The following is a 17,041-nucleotide window of genomic DNA, read 5'->3' on the forward strand; positions in this document are numbered from 1 at the left end:
TGACAAGGCTATCTTCCAATTCTCCTTTGCTTCTTCTGCCAGATACCTGCTCTGGATGTCTCCTCTACCATGAGTCCATGACCTGCTTGACTCTTGACACCTACACACTTGTAGTGAGTCAAGTCCAGCGTCTGGATTATGTCAACGTTGCTCTTTAGCCCAAACCCCGAACCCTTGGCTGACTTTAGACGTGACCAAGAGGGTCCTTCGAACAAGGAAGCTTCAATATCAACTTGTTCTAAACAACTTTGATTAAATAATCTCAACTCCATGGCTTATTCAAAGATCAGAATCTTGCATAAATTTGATAAGCAACTAAAACCATCATTACGAGGCGATCCATGTGAACAATATCAACCATTAGCTGGCAAATGCATCTCGAGGTCTTCCATCATCACACTTGTCTTAGAGTAATCTCTAATAATGTGTTAGAGGCTCATTATACAATTAGTACATTGTTAACTGCTTAATTAACGTATACCTTTTGTTATCTTTGAATTCCCAACATAGGTTTCAATTTTTATTTTTATTTTTTGTCATTTGCAGCACAAGTAAGAGACAGCAACTCAGCAAGTTTATCTGAATAAAAAGTTGAATAATTTTTCTCAAAACGTAAGTAATAGCAAATTGCTGATAAAGTTGAACTTTGAAACTAAAACAACGACAACCTAGATGCGATATTTTGCAGCTAACTAATCTATCTTATCATGCCTTGTTAATTATTATGCTCTTCTAGAAGTTGTTGTTATGTGTTATTTAATGCAAACATATAATTAAGTAAAATATTGTTAGTCAAACTACTTTGTTTAATTTATTATGCACTCAACTATCAGATGAATCTCAACAATGGAAGCTACTTTGTTAAGTAATTGATTTTGAGTATTTTTCTTTTTGTTTTCAAAAATTAAAATCTAATTTACTAATACTTAAATAGTCGAATTTTATTTGATAACTTATACATGAGTAAAATTGACATTCTCATGGTACGATGAGGAAAATTTCATAGAATAATATGCAGCAATTAAGAATTGAAATTACATGCCATTAAATGTTATATTTCATATTAGCATTCAAATGTGAGCAACAGTTTGCAGGGATGGAGTGCACGAAATATTTCTCTTGAGCGTTGTTCTCAACCTATTAACTTAAAAATTAAAGACTTATAATTAAAAGAAAAATCTATGCTAAAATTCATCTCCAATAATGCAAAGGCCACCTTCACCAATATTTTCTGGCGCATGAAGTTAATGAACTTTCATGACTTTGATTGAATTTTCTTATCATTATTCATTAACAACTAGCTTGAAGTTGTATGTATACACTTCTAAACACTATAAACTGCCCCAAAATTAATTATGTAAACACTATTATACCTTCAATAAACGCATGGTTTCTGATTAAATACACAGTCAATGACAGCTAAAGGCTAACTTGATAGACTAATTATTTAAGTTTTGGAAGACTAAAACGATATGATTGCTCGGTCAATTCTTAGCAAGAAAAGAAGAAGAAGAAAAAAAATTAACAAGTTGTAAATGTGAAGCATCATCGTCATGCATACCTGGCCAGTGTTGTTTAATGAGTAACTTCCTAATTCTTTTTTAGGCCTCAAGTCAGAGTCGATATTTTCATACCTCAATTTGGGTTACCGAAAACATGCATGTTAGCATCAACGAATCATTAAAATATTAAAGGATCTTTAGGCGATCTTGATTTGATGACATGAGGGATGAGGCCCATTCCTAAGAAATAGGAGAAATCTGTCCTCTGTTCGTCGTTTCTTCCCATTTTTTGACATGTGAATTTTGGCCATGTTCTAGATCGCCAAATATTACCGGAGAATGTCGGTATGTGTTTATTTGAAGTCAAAACAACTCACGTCTGTATTTTGTCTTGGATTAAGGATCTCTTTTTGTTAATTCGAGGACAATTAGTTGGTTTAAGAACTGAATTACCTAAAGGCTTAGTTTAATTATCTGCAGAGAGGAAAGAAGTGAAAAAGGAGAGGAGAAGCATGAGAGAGAATCCATGAAAGTAACCATAGCCAAAGTCTTCAGTCGGTAGGAAGGATAACAGGCAGAGATATTTTTTTCAAAGTCAAACTCTGTTTGATGAAGCATGTTGAGTTCTTGGCATTCAATTTGCAATTTTATTATGACCTGCGCGGTTTTCGCTAACTCGTTTTCTACGTCGACTTGGAGAGCCATTTTTAAATCCTTGAATTGGTATGCATAAGAAATAGTGCCTTCTTCAATTTGTCGTGGCGTAAAATGTCAATGTCCAAGCGAACGAATCACTACTTGGTTTCAAGTTTTTCACACCGTTTTCAAGGATGGTAGAAAATTTTCCGATCCTAGAATGAAACTATATATTTCTTCTAAACTTGTAATTGTGAAGTAATTGACTACTGAATATGAACCGAAAGCGCCGAAACTGTTTACATAAAACAGAGCACGTACACCATACTCTAATAGTCTACTATCTCAAACCCACTTTGACTTAAATCCCCATCATGTTCTATTGCAGTGCTTGGATTTCCACAGGCCATCCCTCTTCCAATTGGTGGGAGTTCAATCCACAGACGATGGAAAATATTAACTATTATCATAAGGCAGAAGATAATTGCTTTGCCTGGTTATTCTTATCTTATCGATGGTTCATGAGGCGGTTTGGTGGCCACTGGGAGCAGCTCATTAAATCATTCCTCCATGAAACCCATACTGATCTGTCCATTTAAGTCACTAATGACCAGTCGCTCAATTATTGCGTGCATAGTTTTGTCTAATCCATCAATTACTAGCGTTTAGTACGGTTTGCTGGTGGGTGCAAATGTGCAATGTTTGGTTTTGACCAGTAACGACATAGATGATGACTTCATCGAGCTCTAAAATCTTAAAAGTCAATACACTTTCTCGGACCAATGAAGCTTGGGCACGAACGTAAGATGACAAGGCAGTTTCTCCTAATGAATGGAATGGGGAGGACAGTGGAGACCCACTAAATTGTCAAGAAAAACCAAGATATTGGCACATGCATGCTTAATGCTTAGCACATTGGTTGGGAATTAAAGTGAGTTTGGATTTAGATGAAACCAAAGTTATAGACCCTCTAAAAGGTAGTAGTTTTTGTGAGATCCTTTGTGAGGATTTTTTTTTCCTGTTTGCTCTATAGGTGGAGTTGAAGCATGCAATGCAATCAAGATTGATCTCCCAAGATGCAATTTTTTTTTCTTCTCAATTAATACTTTAATCCTGGGATTTTAATTTCCACCCTGTTTCCAGGGTATCAGTTGGTTGGCATCTATGTTTTAGGTGTGAGGGTACAATTTAGTAAATTGCACAAATTAAGCAAAACATATAACACAGTTTGATAATTATAAGTAAGGTCTCATGAACAGTGTCTGAAAATGATTGAAGGATCAATCATTCATCTGAGCCATTCCTGAGCTCCACGTGATAAAATACTGGTTGCTCAGTTGTCCATACTGAAAATTATAGAATTGCTGGGATGGCTTCACAAATCCATTTTATGATCTACACCAGAAAAAGAACTGTTAGCATTATAAGTAGATCAAGAAAAAAAAAGTATAAAGTAGGTGGGAAAGGAAATATGAATAGGACAATTTCCAAGCTTCTTGGTAAGTATTGAAGTAAATTCCACACAAAGTAGAAGTTGTTCCAGATAGTATATAATAGAAGGGCCGGTGCTCTTGTTTCAGAGGAAAAAGGAAGAGCCTTGACCTTCTGCTGCAGGTTGGTGTTCTCGTTTCTAGCTTGATTGGTCTTTGGCTTCCTTAGTTCTATCACAAGCTTTCAATCTCTAATCAGATGATGTTATTTTCTTAGATCTATGCTTTTTTATTCTCTTTGATTAAAATGTTTCAGTTCTGGGAAACGTTTGTTTGTAATCTGAGAAGTTGGCAATGATTCATGAATCAGGTTTCTCACCTATCTTTTATCAAGAGGACAGCCCAATCAGCATGGACGCACAAACTGCAGTATGGTATTCTGACATGGTGAGTAGATAAAATTCAAGGTATTTGAAGAAATATTAGAGGATTAAGAAAATCTAAGATACTTCGCTGCTATTGATAGGGAATGGAAGGCGGCTTCTTTGATCATTGGAGAGTAATAGATCAGCTCACAGCTGAAGAAATTGCAGCAGCTCTAGAGCAGGACTTCCAACAGTCCATCTCCTCAGAGAGCTACAACTCATTCACCGCTGACCAAGCTCCAGTGAGCACCGAGAGTCCCAAGAAAGCTCTCAAGACCACTAGCTGGAGTTCTTGCACCACAGAGCAGAACTCAACCCCTAACATCCTCACCTTCGGCAACCCAGAATCGCCCTGCGAACAGAAGAACCTTTATGGGAGCCTTGTGGGAGTGGTGAAGCCAAAGAAGGAGGAGGATGCTATGGTTGGATCCAAGAGGAGCTACGATGCCATGGTTGGGCAAGCGAGCAAGGGTTCCCATGTCAGGAGTAGGTCAACATATGACAATAAGGAACACATTATTGCTGAAAGGAAGAGAAGGGAGAAGCTCAGCCAGAGGTTCATAGCTTTGTCTGCCATTGTGCCAGGCCTAAAGAAGGTAGGTTGTGGATTCAGACTTCAATTTCTTTGCCGAGAGATGAACCAGTGCAAATTTTCCGTTCTTATTTTCTCTAATTTATTTACTTGTTCTTCTAGATGGACAAGGCTTCTGTTCTTGGCGATGCAATCAAGTATTTGAAACAACTGGAAGAAAAGGTGAAGGCCCTGGAAGAGCAAGCGGCAAGGAGAACAGTTGAGTCTGCAGTCCTCGTGAAAAAATTTCAGCTCTGTGCCGATGATGTCAGCTCCTCCAGCGATGAGAACTTTGTCGGGCAACAGGAATTCGGTGAGTCTCTCCCGGAGATCGAAGCCAAGATGTCTGAAAAGTCCATCCTCATCAAAATTCACTGCGAGAATGGCAAAGGAGTGCTGGTGAAGGCACTCTCTGAGGTCGAGAAGTTCCACCTCTCTGTTGTCAGCACCAGTGTGATTCCTTTTGTTGGTTCTTCCCTTGATATCACTATAATGGCTCAGGTAAGATCATTATGAATCTTCTAAAACTTCATCTCTCCTAATCAGTAAAGTACCGTGAACATTGTTTAATTTACAGGCTGAAGAAGGATTTGATATGACAGTAAAAGATCTTGTGAAGAAGCTGGGTGCTGCTTTCAGGAAGAATACATGAAAAACAATTCTGAATTAGGTTCGTTAGTCTTTTTAAAGCTCTTTCTTCAAACAAGGGCGTTTACATCCCCTCGTTTATCTCAAAGATCACCACTTTTATTGCCTAAGCTTTTCTGGTTTCATGTTTCCCCCTCCCTTTTTTTTACCGTCTTGTCCAATTTTTGCATGATCAATTTTGTTGACCATGTTTGCGAGGAACAAGACCTACCCATAGCTTGTATAATTCTACCTCATGCCATGTTTTCTATCATCTTTTTGAGGGCTTCCTCGGGGAGTTTGATTTTGAAAAAAAAAAAACACCCTCTTGTTTCTCCCCTTTCAACTAGCCCTTCGCGTTGATGTGGTTGACTTTACCAAGAACTACTTGTTTGATCTTCGATCTTCTTTGTTTCCAAAAAGCTTCGATGTGGAAAAAAAGTTGGTGATCTTTGTACTTCGGGTTGTTCTTTGTTTAGGAAGATAGGGTGGTTCTTTTTCTAGGATCTCGAATCCTATTTGCATCTTTTCTGTGTGTAAGCAGCAGCAATGTATTTGTGACAGTTCAAGATTTGAGCAATAAAGTAAGTTCTTGTTTATGAGAAAGACAGCGACTAAATGTTGGTTATCACGTGCGATGCTATTGGAGGATCTTATCGAGAATCTATCATAATAATGTGGCGATTGAGGCTTAGAAATATTATAGAGTTACAGTCTCAACCAGATGATTATAAAAGTGGATTGTGATTGCTCTTAACAGATTTCTGAATCAGATAATTTTTAAACTCAATTTGCACATGGGCATGGATTGTCCCAAAAACCAAGAAATATTTCAGCTGTTTCCTTACAAATTAAGTTGGTAAAAAATATGAACTGATTTTTATCTTAAAATTTGTCAAAGCCAAAATTCCATGCCAACAATCTAACTCCAAGCTTCTAATCTAACGAAAGACATCGTCACTGATGTCATCCAGACAGAAAAACGAGAGCTGGAAACGCACAGCACAGCAGGCACAGTAGATCCAAATGGCGCAGATCCATAAGCCCAGTGGAAAGAGCTACGGCAGAGCAGACAAGGGCCGAGGGGCCTCATTGCCTCAATCATTCGACGAGATGCCCCACTGAGTGCACGATATGGAGTGATCACGAGCCCTACTGCGGCGGATAAGAGAGCGATGGCGGGCCACGCGGCTCGCGTCCTTCCCTGGCGCTCCCGATTCCGCAGCTTTTGTCGCTTTTCGAGATTTGAGAGAGAAACAGAGACAACGTGGTGATTTTAAGGTATTTGATTGGAAGGAGAGGCAATAAACAGAGAGAGAGAGAGAGAGACCGCGTTCCATGGGAGAGGAGGAATCGGTTCTGCGTCAGTGTGCACTGCCCCACGCTCACGGTGGCCCAAACGCGCCATCTTCCGCTACTATTGTCCATCACTGCCCGCGGTCCCTACTGCTCATCCCGTTGCTTGACGGTCACCGCCACTTTTAGTTCAAATCGACCAGTACGAGCGCACGCCATCGCCATCTCGATACAGTCGATAGAGATGTCAACAGAAGAGTAGTTGTACCATGACAATCTTTGTTTCTTATTTCCTCATTCGTGCCTGCCAATTGGGGTAGATTTTATTAACTACCATTACTGCATAATTGTCCTTTTATTAAGGAGAAGTATTTTTAAATGAAAAGATAGTGTACGACGTTGGAAAGAACAGTGGGAAATTTTACCGTTGGCATGCTACGAGTCCATGCCGTGTGAGTGTGAGCTCACTTGTTTTGTCATTTTTGTGTAAGTGGGGAGCTCGATCTCGACTGGACGGTTGACGCTTCATAAAGAACATCTCCGTGATGTGAACCAGAACAGTGGAATCTGTGTCTCATTACATGGCGTAGATTTCGATAATTACCAGGAGGAAAAGAGAAAGAGGAGTGAAAAGGCTAATGAAGACAAAAGAACAGGGAGGGAGATGAGGAATGTCTTTAACCAACAACAACAAACCAACTCTCCGTCCCTTTCACCTTTTAATTGCCTCCTTTCTCACTTCATCATTTATAGACACTCAACTCACACCAAAAGAAAGCAAACCATTCCGTTCCCATTTCCATCCTTCCCGTTCTCTCTCTCTCTCTCTCACACACACACAATGTGATAGGTTGAGCATAAAGGGAAGGGAGAGAGAGAGAGCTGATACTTTTCTGCTGCCATGGCGAACGGCCAGAAGAAACCCTTTTTCCGCATCGCCGCCTCCGGGAACGGCGGCACCGGAACCGGATCTGCGAGGGCATTTTCGCCAACGTAGACGTTTCTCTCTTCCCTCCACCTCCCTCCAAGGCAGACAGGATGGAGCCAGGCAACCAGAAGCAGAGCGGGCGAGTACGAAGAGGGAGGGGGGCGAGCCGTCTCTTCTTCGTATGTACGTACGGTACGGGATGATCTACCAATGTCGTCGGATAGATAGATCGATCGGCCAGTCGGTCATCCTGCTTTGATTGATTTTGTTTTTTCTTTTTAATCTTTCTCTCTTTTTTCTTACGCAAAAAGGGGAAAAAAAAGAGCGAAATGAAAAGAAGTAGATTCATCTAGGTTCTCAGCGTTTCGGATGTGTGGTTTCCCTGATTGGTTAATGTCTCCGTCCTGTTTTAACCCTCGCCTTTTATAGTGTTTGATACGAAGACTTCGACATGCTCAAGTGTGGATTTCCCCTAATGTTCCTCTTTTCTTTTTTTTCTTCACTATTTCTACAATGCGTGATTCCATGGTTGCAGCTTGTGATTATGATGGGTGCTATCTGTGGTTGGTGCCAGCTCTGTTGTGAAGATGCTCGAGTTGATCGATTAATCTGATCGCTTGTTATTGATTTTCGTTCCTCTTTGGTATTGGATTGTGCTTTTACTCTTCCATTTACTTTCCCCTTTCATGTGACTTAAGAATTGGCTCTCGATACTGGGCCATTTGGTTCTACTTTTTCTTCCCACAATGGCACAGCTTCATGTGTCATCATGACCATTTATCCGTTCAGGACTATAAGCTGTTCACAACATCTTTGTTTCGATCATCATGGTTCCCCAATTATGCATATTGAAGTCGGGATATTGAATTGATCACAGTGATTTTGCTACACTCGAATGTCATGCAATTTTACTAACTATCTTATGTGTTAAAGTCAGAAGGGTTTAAGGAATTCATTAAGATTAAGAACAAAAGAAGATCAAGATTCCTATTTTATCTCTTTACATAGAAGAGATCACTATGGGAGGTTATCCTAGTTAATTAAAGAGCATGAAGACCAGCAAACATTAGTATAACAATAGATTTTGTTTGGCATGGTTATCTGACTTAACTAGGAAATTCGTTCTTAATCATTTTTTAGTGTGAAATTGCTAGATGCAAATGCTGATGCGACGATATTGCTCCTCAATCTAGTAAATTATCTGGATTTATTTATTTGTGAAGTTGGCGTGCAGCTTATGACTTCATTTGACAGGTAATGGTAGTGCTTAATACTTAATATGGAAATATGTTCTTGGCGTTTTAGTGTTCATCAGTACCATAATCTCGAGGAATTGTTCTCTCCTTTATTATTGTCCTGAAATTTCTAGCTTGCTCCTCTTATTCCTTTTTCATGGCTGTCTTTATGACCTTGCTGCTTGCTTAATAAAATGAAATCCACCCTGTCAGTTGAGAATTACGGAATAAATTCAGAGGAATAAAATATGCCCCACAATATTTTGGAATTTAGCACTCATCTCTCCCAGCTGCATCATTGATAATTTTCCAAGAATGTGTCATCAAAATGATTAGTTTGGTTTACCTCGCAACCTTATTGGTGTTTTGTAATTCATTTCTACAGCAATGGCATGTGAACAACTTGACATGTGGGGAATACTTCCCTAAAGGACAAATACCTTCTACTGTTGATCTCAGGACATGCCCAATACAGGTGTTCGGGGTCCCATTAGTAAGGAAGTGCATCTGATTTTAATCTGCACTAGCAAATGGTCAAGATGAAGAAAGTGATGAGTCCGGAAAGTCATAAGAACACTGTAACTGAGTTAGCTTAACTGTTAGTAAACATGCTTTCATAAAGCATGTATATAAGACTTATAATGATGGATGCATTTCTGCAGTGCTGAGTATTATCCTTCACAGGAGCTGACACTAACATTTAGATATGAAATAAACCTTTCATACCTTTTTTAGGTAGCAATACTACGCAAGTTAGGTTTGTTTCAGGGTTTTTTTTTTATCTGGTTAGTTTATACGTCCATATATTAGAGTTGTGATAGACATTTTTCAGTATTGCATTGGCTTTCATAACAAAAGTTTAACTTAACCTCAAAGTATCATTCAAGCTGTTGACGGTTGAGCAACCAAGTATTGTAATTGATTTGTTAATAAATAAAATATATTTGGCATTTTCATCATAAGCTTTCATCTTCTAATGAACTCCGTTGTTATGATGAAGTCCTTAGGACTATTTAAGTTCGATAAAGAGAGGATTTATCGATTAGTCCTTAAAACTGTTCACGACCAAATGATAGGCTGTTAATAAGGACGACAGCTTCTATCGAGCATAGGTCGCTGTAGGCCATATGGGTTGGTTGTCCTCTTAACCAAGGAGTGTGGAGACACTGGTATGGCATACAGGTGAGATGTAAGGGTACATCATCATTGAACGTGACCAACTCCAGAGCATTCTGCTGTCGAGAATGTCTCTGATGGGATATAGGTATAAGTGTCCCTTAGACTTGAGATCGCCTCAGTGACTTGCAAGCAACTCACTGTGCTTTGGTACTGGACTAACTGAATTTCTAATTCAGGGATGGAAGGCTTCTGGGCACAGTCAAGTACTTGCGAAGTCAGAGTGTGATCGAGATGGGATTGACCACTCCAAGAGTTGGAGAAGAATGAGTCGCTGTATTTCAATTTAGCAAAACCTTGGCCAGGGTAATCCATCAGATGGATTTGATATTTTGAAATACAATGTGGACAACCTGATCAGAGTTGACAGTTGAACTCTGGGGTGTCCTATGATCATTTTGGTCAAGGGGATGAATTATATGAAAACTATATCCGCATGGGTTCTAAGGATGTTGTTCTACACATTCGACCTATCCGGTCGTCGGGTACCATTGCTAGATGGTCACTTCGATTGGTATAAAAATTTATTCCTATGCTACCGGCTTAGGTTCGGACCTATGAGGTCACACACATTAGAGTTCATGATCCGATCGGATGGTTGATCAACGATTAAGAATCGTTCTAGGGTTAAATGATCAATACGATTGACATTTAACCCAGTGCAAGTGTTGCAGGAGGATCGATTAGCAATTCGATTGCTAATTGGCTTAATTTGATTAAGCCAATGGGCTGAGATTAAGTCTAATTAAATATGATTTAATTAGATTTAGTTTGGGCTTGATTGGATCAAGTCCAATTGGTTTATTGGATAAGCCAAGTGCAAGGAAAAACTAGTCCTAGTTCAACTAGGACTTGGGTCAATCTAATTTCTAATTTGATTAGAAAATTAAATCAGATTTAAATCTAATTTAATCTGATTAAATTAGGTTCTTAATTGGGTTAAGACCTATTTTAATTGGGTTGATCTAATTTTGATTTGATTTGGTTTGAGAAACCAAATTAAAACAAGTCATAAGATAGAATCCTAGTAAGACTAGGATTCCACCTTGCGCCACATAAGCCTTCCCCACGCCCTCTCTCTTATTCAACGCCAATCTCCACTTATTTTGTGTGACAAAAGCCCTCTCCCAGGTCTCTCCCACATTCACAAAAGGTTTCCTCTCTTCTTTCTTACATGGAAGGTGGTTTGGATCAAATCAAAAGGAATAAGTTTGGATTTCGAATTCTATGAGATAGAGTTTTAGAAATCCAAAACTCTTTCAATTTTGCACCGAATTTATCCAAATTTTTTTTGGAATTTTCATGGCTTTTAGGGTTTATATTGTGCACCCTTTTCTGGTGATCCATGCACAAAAATATGGAGGAGGTGCTCAAGAGTTGGGCGCCCCTTAACTTGCCATGTTTGGATAAGCCTTGACTAGGTATTTGACCTAGACAAGGACTCTATCATATCTCTCTATATAAAATGAGTTTCTTCATAAAATTTTAGAAGAAGATAGAGATTTGAGAGACCTTTGGGCCATCCAAAAATCAGAGAGAAAGACCTTTGGGTCGTGGAGATATAAAAGACACAAAGTTAGGGTGTCTAGAGAGAAAAACGTGAAGAAGAAGAGGGTCTTCTTCTAGGGTTTTTGTTTTCATATCTTTCCTTCCTCCATCTTGAGTTTTCTGAGAGTGTCTCAGATCTAAAACTCCTCCTTCTACTTTTCATCTTTGGAAGAGTCCAAATCAAGAAGAAGGAGGCACCTGATCAACCATCAAAGAAGGATCAGCGCAGTACTAGCATACTGTGCTGATTTCCTGAAGCAGGACTTCTGATCGAGATTCGTGGGCTCGTGTGGATGACTCCTAGAGGCCGGATGCATGTGCGGCTTGCAACATCATCCTCAAGCCCGGATCAGCAAGGTTAGAACGTCTAACTTGCAAGGTAATAGATCTGATCTATTGTTTAATACATACATTAGATGTAGTATAGAAACATGTTGATATGATCAACATGTAGTTCATGCTATATTTATATATTTTAATTTTTGATTTAATGCTATGTAATAATCATGTAATAGGATCTTAGATCTAGGGATTTCTAATTTTAAAAAATAAATTTTGATTTATTTTAGTCTTCCGCTGTATGATCTTGAAAAAGTTTCAAGATCTAACCCTGAAACCCTAGATCTGGTTCCTACAATTGGTATCAGAGCCTAGGTTCTTTATTACATGATTATTTATACATGCTTAGATTATTTTTTAGATTAGATCTAATTTATAATCTGATTATTAAATCTAAAATTAAAATTTTAGATCAATCACAAACTGCAAGGTTGTCCTGCTGTAAGGTTTACCCCTTACAGTGCAAAGGTTGTCCTAGTTTGTGTAGATCTATCTTTAATCATAAATTTGTTAGATATGATCTAGATTAAATTTATGATTTATTAGATTTAAAAGATATTTAAATCTAAAATAAAATCTCTTTGTTAATAATTTTTGTGCAAAGAAATTGTTTAAAGTTGAAATTGTTTCAATTACATGAACCTGTTTAGATTAGATCTAAAGTAGTTTCATGTTTATTTCACTTGCATCTTGATTATGAATCAAACATGCAATATGGTTGGTAGAATCATATTGTAAAATTATTTTACAAATATGAAAATTATTTTTTGAAAAGCCGAACCCAACCCTCAGCCCAAAACTTAATTAAGAATTAAGAAGTTGTTTGATTAGGTTCTAGGATTGTGAATTGAAGAACCTAAGACACAAACCATAACACATTGGGTTAATGGGTTAGTGGGAATTAGGTCCATTAATTGGGTTAGACCTATGGTTAGATTAAAGATGGACTTAATTAGAGAATTGACTAAATCTAATCAATTGTTGTCTTAGATTAGGTCAAGGATTCTCTAGATCAATTACAATAGTTGTAGTTGGTCAAGTCCATGTCTTTAACGAGAACCAAATGGACTTGATTCTTGGCTAAGCGGTCTAGCACGAACTGTTAGGTTGATCTAATCGAAACTAATTAAACCAGTTGGTGTCTAAGGTAAACCAGACCGGTGGTTTTTAATTGGGAGCCCGCTTACCTGGCCATTTCTGATGGTGTCTAAGGCAAGCTTTGGCAGACCCTCCCACTGATCGAACTTACCTGGCCTCTTGGTGAAATTATGTTTTGATCGGATCACTTGACTATTCGAGCTGACCCATGTCAGCTAGGTAAATCAGTGTGACTGATTTAGGTGCTCCTAGACCAGCCCTTTTAATGGTCTCCCTTAAGCTGACTTGGTGAAGCCAGTGGGAGGATCATGATAAGCTGGTTCATCTGACCTCATCCTCTAAATTATTTAAATCCTCTAAAATTATTAGGTCCTTAAAATGATAAAGTTATGGAGATAACTGAGTCATAGCCTCCCATTAAGGTGTTTGATAATGAGTCCATTAACTCAATAATCATTGCAGACCCAAAGGCCTGGTGCTTGTTGACTAATGGAATTATCACTCATCATATGATGACTTGGAAGTGTCTCTCTAATGGTGGTTAGGTGAGCCAACCAAAGTTGGGCTTAATCATTCATTGGTTAGATACACCAAGTATGATCATGTTAATGGTTGGACCTAACCGGATCCTTACAGTGGAGGCCAAAGCCTACTGATTAGGTTTCTGGGGCAAAATTAAAATTACTAAAAATTATTTAGAGAAATAATTGGTTATGAACCTACCCTTAGATGTACATGGGTTGGCCAACCAAAGTTGGGCTTGTGTGCAGTCTAAGTGGATTCTAGTACCCACTAAGGAATTAGGGTAATTCCTCGAATTGGAGGTAGAGGCTACCAATTCGAATAAAATAGTGGGAGAAACCTTTTGATTAAAGTCCAAATCTTTAGGTTTAATGAATCAATTACTAATTAGGTTATGGTTTTCCTTTGTGCAGATATGGCCACTTCCCTATCGCTCCGATCATTGTTGGACAATGATAAGTTGGTGGGACCCAACTTCGATAGCTGGTACCGAAAGTTGAAGATAGTCCTGGAGCATGAACGGATCCTATATGTGATAATGGATCCTGCACCTGAGGAGCCAGCTGTCAATGCACGTGGAACAGTCAGAGACACTTACCAGAAGTGGCTCAGTGATCGGACCACGGTGCGCTGTATCATGCTGGCTGCCATGAGCGACGAGTTCAGTCGCAGATTTGAGATGGCTCAGCCAAAGGACATGCTTCAAGTGTTGGAGGATGCCTTTGGCACACCCGATGATGTGGAGAGGCACAAGACTAGTTGTGCCATCTTCAATGCCAAAATGCGGGATGGTGCCTCTGTCACTGATCATGTATTGTACATGATCGAGCTGATGGAACGATTGAGCAAGCTCGGCTTTCCCTTGCATGAGCAGCTTGGGAAAGATGCAATACTGAACTCGCTGCCCAAGTCTTATCTCCCATTCCTCACTCATTATAGAATGACAAAGCCTGAAGTAAACTACCACGGGTTACTGGGGTTGCTTCAGAACTTTGAGAAGGATCACCAACTCCACAAGGAGTCGGTGAACTTAGTGGGAGGTTCGTCTTCTGGTTCTCGACCCTTTAAGAAAGGGAAGAAGAACAAGAAGAAGAAAGTGAAGAAGGTGCAAGTTCAGGCTGGGACATCAGTGCAGAGCCAGACCAAAAAGATCAAGCCCGATAAGAGTCAAGCAGAATGCTTCTTTTGCAAGAAGCGGGGGCACTGGAAGAGGAACTGTCCTCAGTACATTGCCTCCCTGGATCCGAACAGGCAGAGAAAGAAGCAAGCTGTTGCTGGACAAGGTATTTATATGATAACTCCTTGTAATTTCTCTATTTGTGATATAACTGACTGGGTATTGGATACCGGTAGCCCTTATTATATTTGCAATTCATTGCAGGGGTTGCAGGTCAGTAGGAGATTTCGAGAAGGTGAGAGGTTCCTGAATGTTGGAGATGGAAGACCAGTTCCAGTTCTAGCATTAGGAATCTTGAAACTTGTATTTGAGTCCCATATCGTTGTTCTTAATGATTGTCATTTCTGTCCTTCCTTTCTTTTTAAATGTTATTTCTGTAGGCCTTTTGGCCAAAAATGATTATGAAATTTTAATAAAGAAAAATTTTTGTAATATCATTATGAATGGTGTTACTATTTTTTGTGGACATTTGAACAATGGTGTATATATGTTATCACAACCTGTTAGTGTAGTCTATTCTACTGGCAAGCACCCTAGATTAGATAGTGTGTCAGATATCTACTTATGGCACTGTAGGCTAGGTCATATAAACAAGAACAGAATAAACAGGTTGACTCAAGAGGAAAATCCTCGAAGTCAGTGATTGTGAATCACTTCCAACCTGTGAGTCCTGTCTTCTTGGTAAAATGACCAAGTCACCTTTTACTGAAAAAGGTGAGAGAGCTACTGAGCTCTTGGGCCTAGTACATACTGATGTATGTGGGCCCATGAGCACAAGTGCTAGAGGTGGATATTTCTACTTCATAACTTTCACGGATGACCTATCCAGATATGGATATGTCTATCTGATGAAACATAAGTCGGATTCATTTGAAATGTTCAAACGATTCCGAAGTGAAGTAGAAAAATAAACTGAAAAGAGTATTAAAACTCTTCGATCTGATCGAGGAGGAGAATACCTTTCTAGTGAGTTTCTCACATATCTAGGAGAGAATGGGATTCTCTCCCAATGGACTCCTCCAGGAACACCACAGCATAATGGTGTGTCTGAAAGGAGGAATCGAACTCTGTTAGACATGGTCCGATCCATGATGGGTTTTGCTAGCTTGCCGATATCCTTCTGGGGATATGCACTCGAATCGGCCTGTTATCTGTTAAATAGGGTTCCAAGTAAGTCTGTAATTAAGACTCCATATGAGATATGGACAGGACGTAAGCCAGCACTTTCACACCTTAGGGTCTGGGGGTGCCCGGCCTATGTCAAACGATTAGTCACAGACAAACTTGGACCTAGGTCTGACAAATGCTCATTCATAGGGTACCCCAAAGAGACAAAAGGATATTTTTTCTACCATGCTGATGAACAAAAGGTGTTCGTCAGCCTTAAGGCAATCTTTTTAGAAAAGGAGTTCCTTGGTGAAGGAACCGTTGCCTCTAAGGTTGAACTTGATGAAGTTCAACAGGTAGAAGGACCGACACCAATAGCTGAACCTGAGTCGGATTTGATTAGATCAGATCCGGAGCCCAATGTACCTGCACCATTAAGGCGATCCGATAGAGTACCGCATCAGCCGGACAGATACTACGATTTCTTGGTCCGGGATGGTGATCCCATCGAACTTGATGAGAATGATGAGGATCCGATCACCTATATGGATGCAATGCAGAGACCTGATTCTGAGAAATGGCTTGAAGCCATGAAATCCGAAATGGAGTCCATGAAGGTCAACGATGTATGGACATTGGTTGACCCACCTGAAGGGGTTAAACCCATTGGGTGTAAATGGGTCTTCAAAAGGAAGAGGGGCGCAGACGGAAAGGTGGAGACCTATAAAGCCCGTCTGGTTGCCAAGGGGTATCGTCAACGTTATGGTATTGACTATGACGAGATATTTTCCCCTGTGGCAATGCTCAAATCCATTCGGATAATGCTTGCAATAGCTGCCCATCTGGATTATGAGATCTGGCAGATGGATGTAAAGACAGCTTTCCTGAATGGAGAGCTGACCGAAGAGGTGTATATGATACAACCTGAGGGGTTTACATCCACAGATGAGTCCAAGGTGTGCAAGCTTCAGAGATCCATTTATGGATTGAAGCAAGCTTCTCGGAGTTGGAACATGCATTTTGATAAGGTGATCAAAATGTATGGCTTCATTAAGAATGGAGAAGAGCCCTGCATCTATAAATGGGCAAATGGTCCAGTTGTGGTATTCCTTGTCTTGTACGTGGATGACATTCTCTTAATCGGGAATGACATCCCCGCACTACAGGGAATAAAAGTTTGGTTGTCATCACAGTTCTCCATGAAGGACTTGGGTGAAGCATCCTACATCCTAGGGATGAAGATCTATAGGGATAGATCTAAAAGGATGCTTGGGTTATCCCAGTCCACGTACATAGACACTGTGCTGAAGAGGTTCAGCATGGAGAATTTCAAGAAGGGCTATCTACCGATAGGCCATGGAATTTCTCTCTCTAAGAAGGATTGTCCGACAACTCCTGAAGAGAGAGAGCGTATGAGTAGAGTC

At 39.6% G+C, this 17,041-nt stretch overlaps 2 protein-coding genes across 3 annotated transcripts; both read left to right on the plus strand.

Annotated features, from left to right (window-relative positions):
• The first annotated feature begins 3,698 nt into the window (after positions 1–3,698).
• LOC141830489 (transcription factor bHLH18-like) lies at positions 3,699–5,797 on the plus strand. 2 transcript variants are annotated; one of them, XM_074717923.1, is made up of 5 exons: positions 3,699–3,752; positions 3,939–4,015; positions 4,095–4,589; positions 4,688–5,065; positions 5,142–5,797. In XM_074717923.1, the coding sequence occupies exons 2-5, from the start codon at positions 3,980–3,982 to the stop codon at positions 5,214–5,216; spliced, it is 984 nt and encodes a 327-aa protein (XP_074574024.1). In that variant the 5' UTR covers positions 3,699–3,752; positions 3,939–3,979; the 3' UTR covers positions 5,217–5,797. The 2 variants fall into 2 exon arrangements, with proteins under 2 accessions (XP_074574024.1, XP_074574017.1); XM_074717916.1 differs by lacking the exon at positions 3,699–3,752 and having other exon boundaries at positions 3,923–4,015.
• An 8,356-nt stretch (positions 5,798–14,153) lies between these two features.
• LOC141824386 (uncharacterized) lies at positions 14,154–14,731 on the plus strand. Its single transcript, XM_074711671.1, has 2 exons — positions 14,154–14,616; positions 14,715–14,731. The coding sequence occupies exons 1-2, from the start codon at positions 14,154–14,156 to the stop codon at positions 14,729–14,731; spliced, it is 480 nt and encodes a 159-aa protein (XP_074567772.1).
• The last annotated feature ends 2,310 nt before the right edge of the window (positions 14,732–17,041 follow it).

The sequence above is a fragment of the Curcuma longa genome, chromosome 1 (assembly GCF_044706935.1).
Source record: "Curcuma longa cultivar G26 ecotype Majalengka, Jawa Barat chromosome 1, ITB_CL_G26_1.1, whole genome shotgun sequence".
NCBI lineage: Eukaryota > Viridiplantae > Streptophyta > Magnoliopsida > Zingiberales > Zingiberaceae > Curcuma > Curcuma longa.

What these genes read in the sequence shown, in the direction of transcription:
- LOC141830489 (XM_074717916.1), top strand. Translation starts at nt 3,923, where the DNA reads ATGATTCATGAATCAGGTTTCTCACCTATCTTTTATCAAGAGGACAGC. An exon ending in CAGTATGGTATTCTGACATG is followed by an intron (nt 4,016 to 4,094) that starts GTGAGTAGATAA and finishes TGCTATTGATAG; the next exon opens with GGAATGGAAGGCGGCTTCTT. An exon ending in ATATCACTATAATGGCTCAG is followed by an intron (nt 5,066 to 5,141) that starts GTAAGATCATTA and finishes TTTAATTTACAG; the next exon opens with GCTGAAGAAGGATTTGATAT.
- LOC141824386 (XM_074711671.1), top strand. Translation starts at nt 14,154, where the DNA reads ATGATCGAGCTGATGGAACGATTGAGCAAGCTCGGCTTTCCCTTGCAT.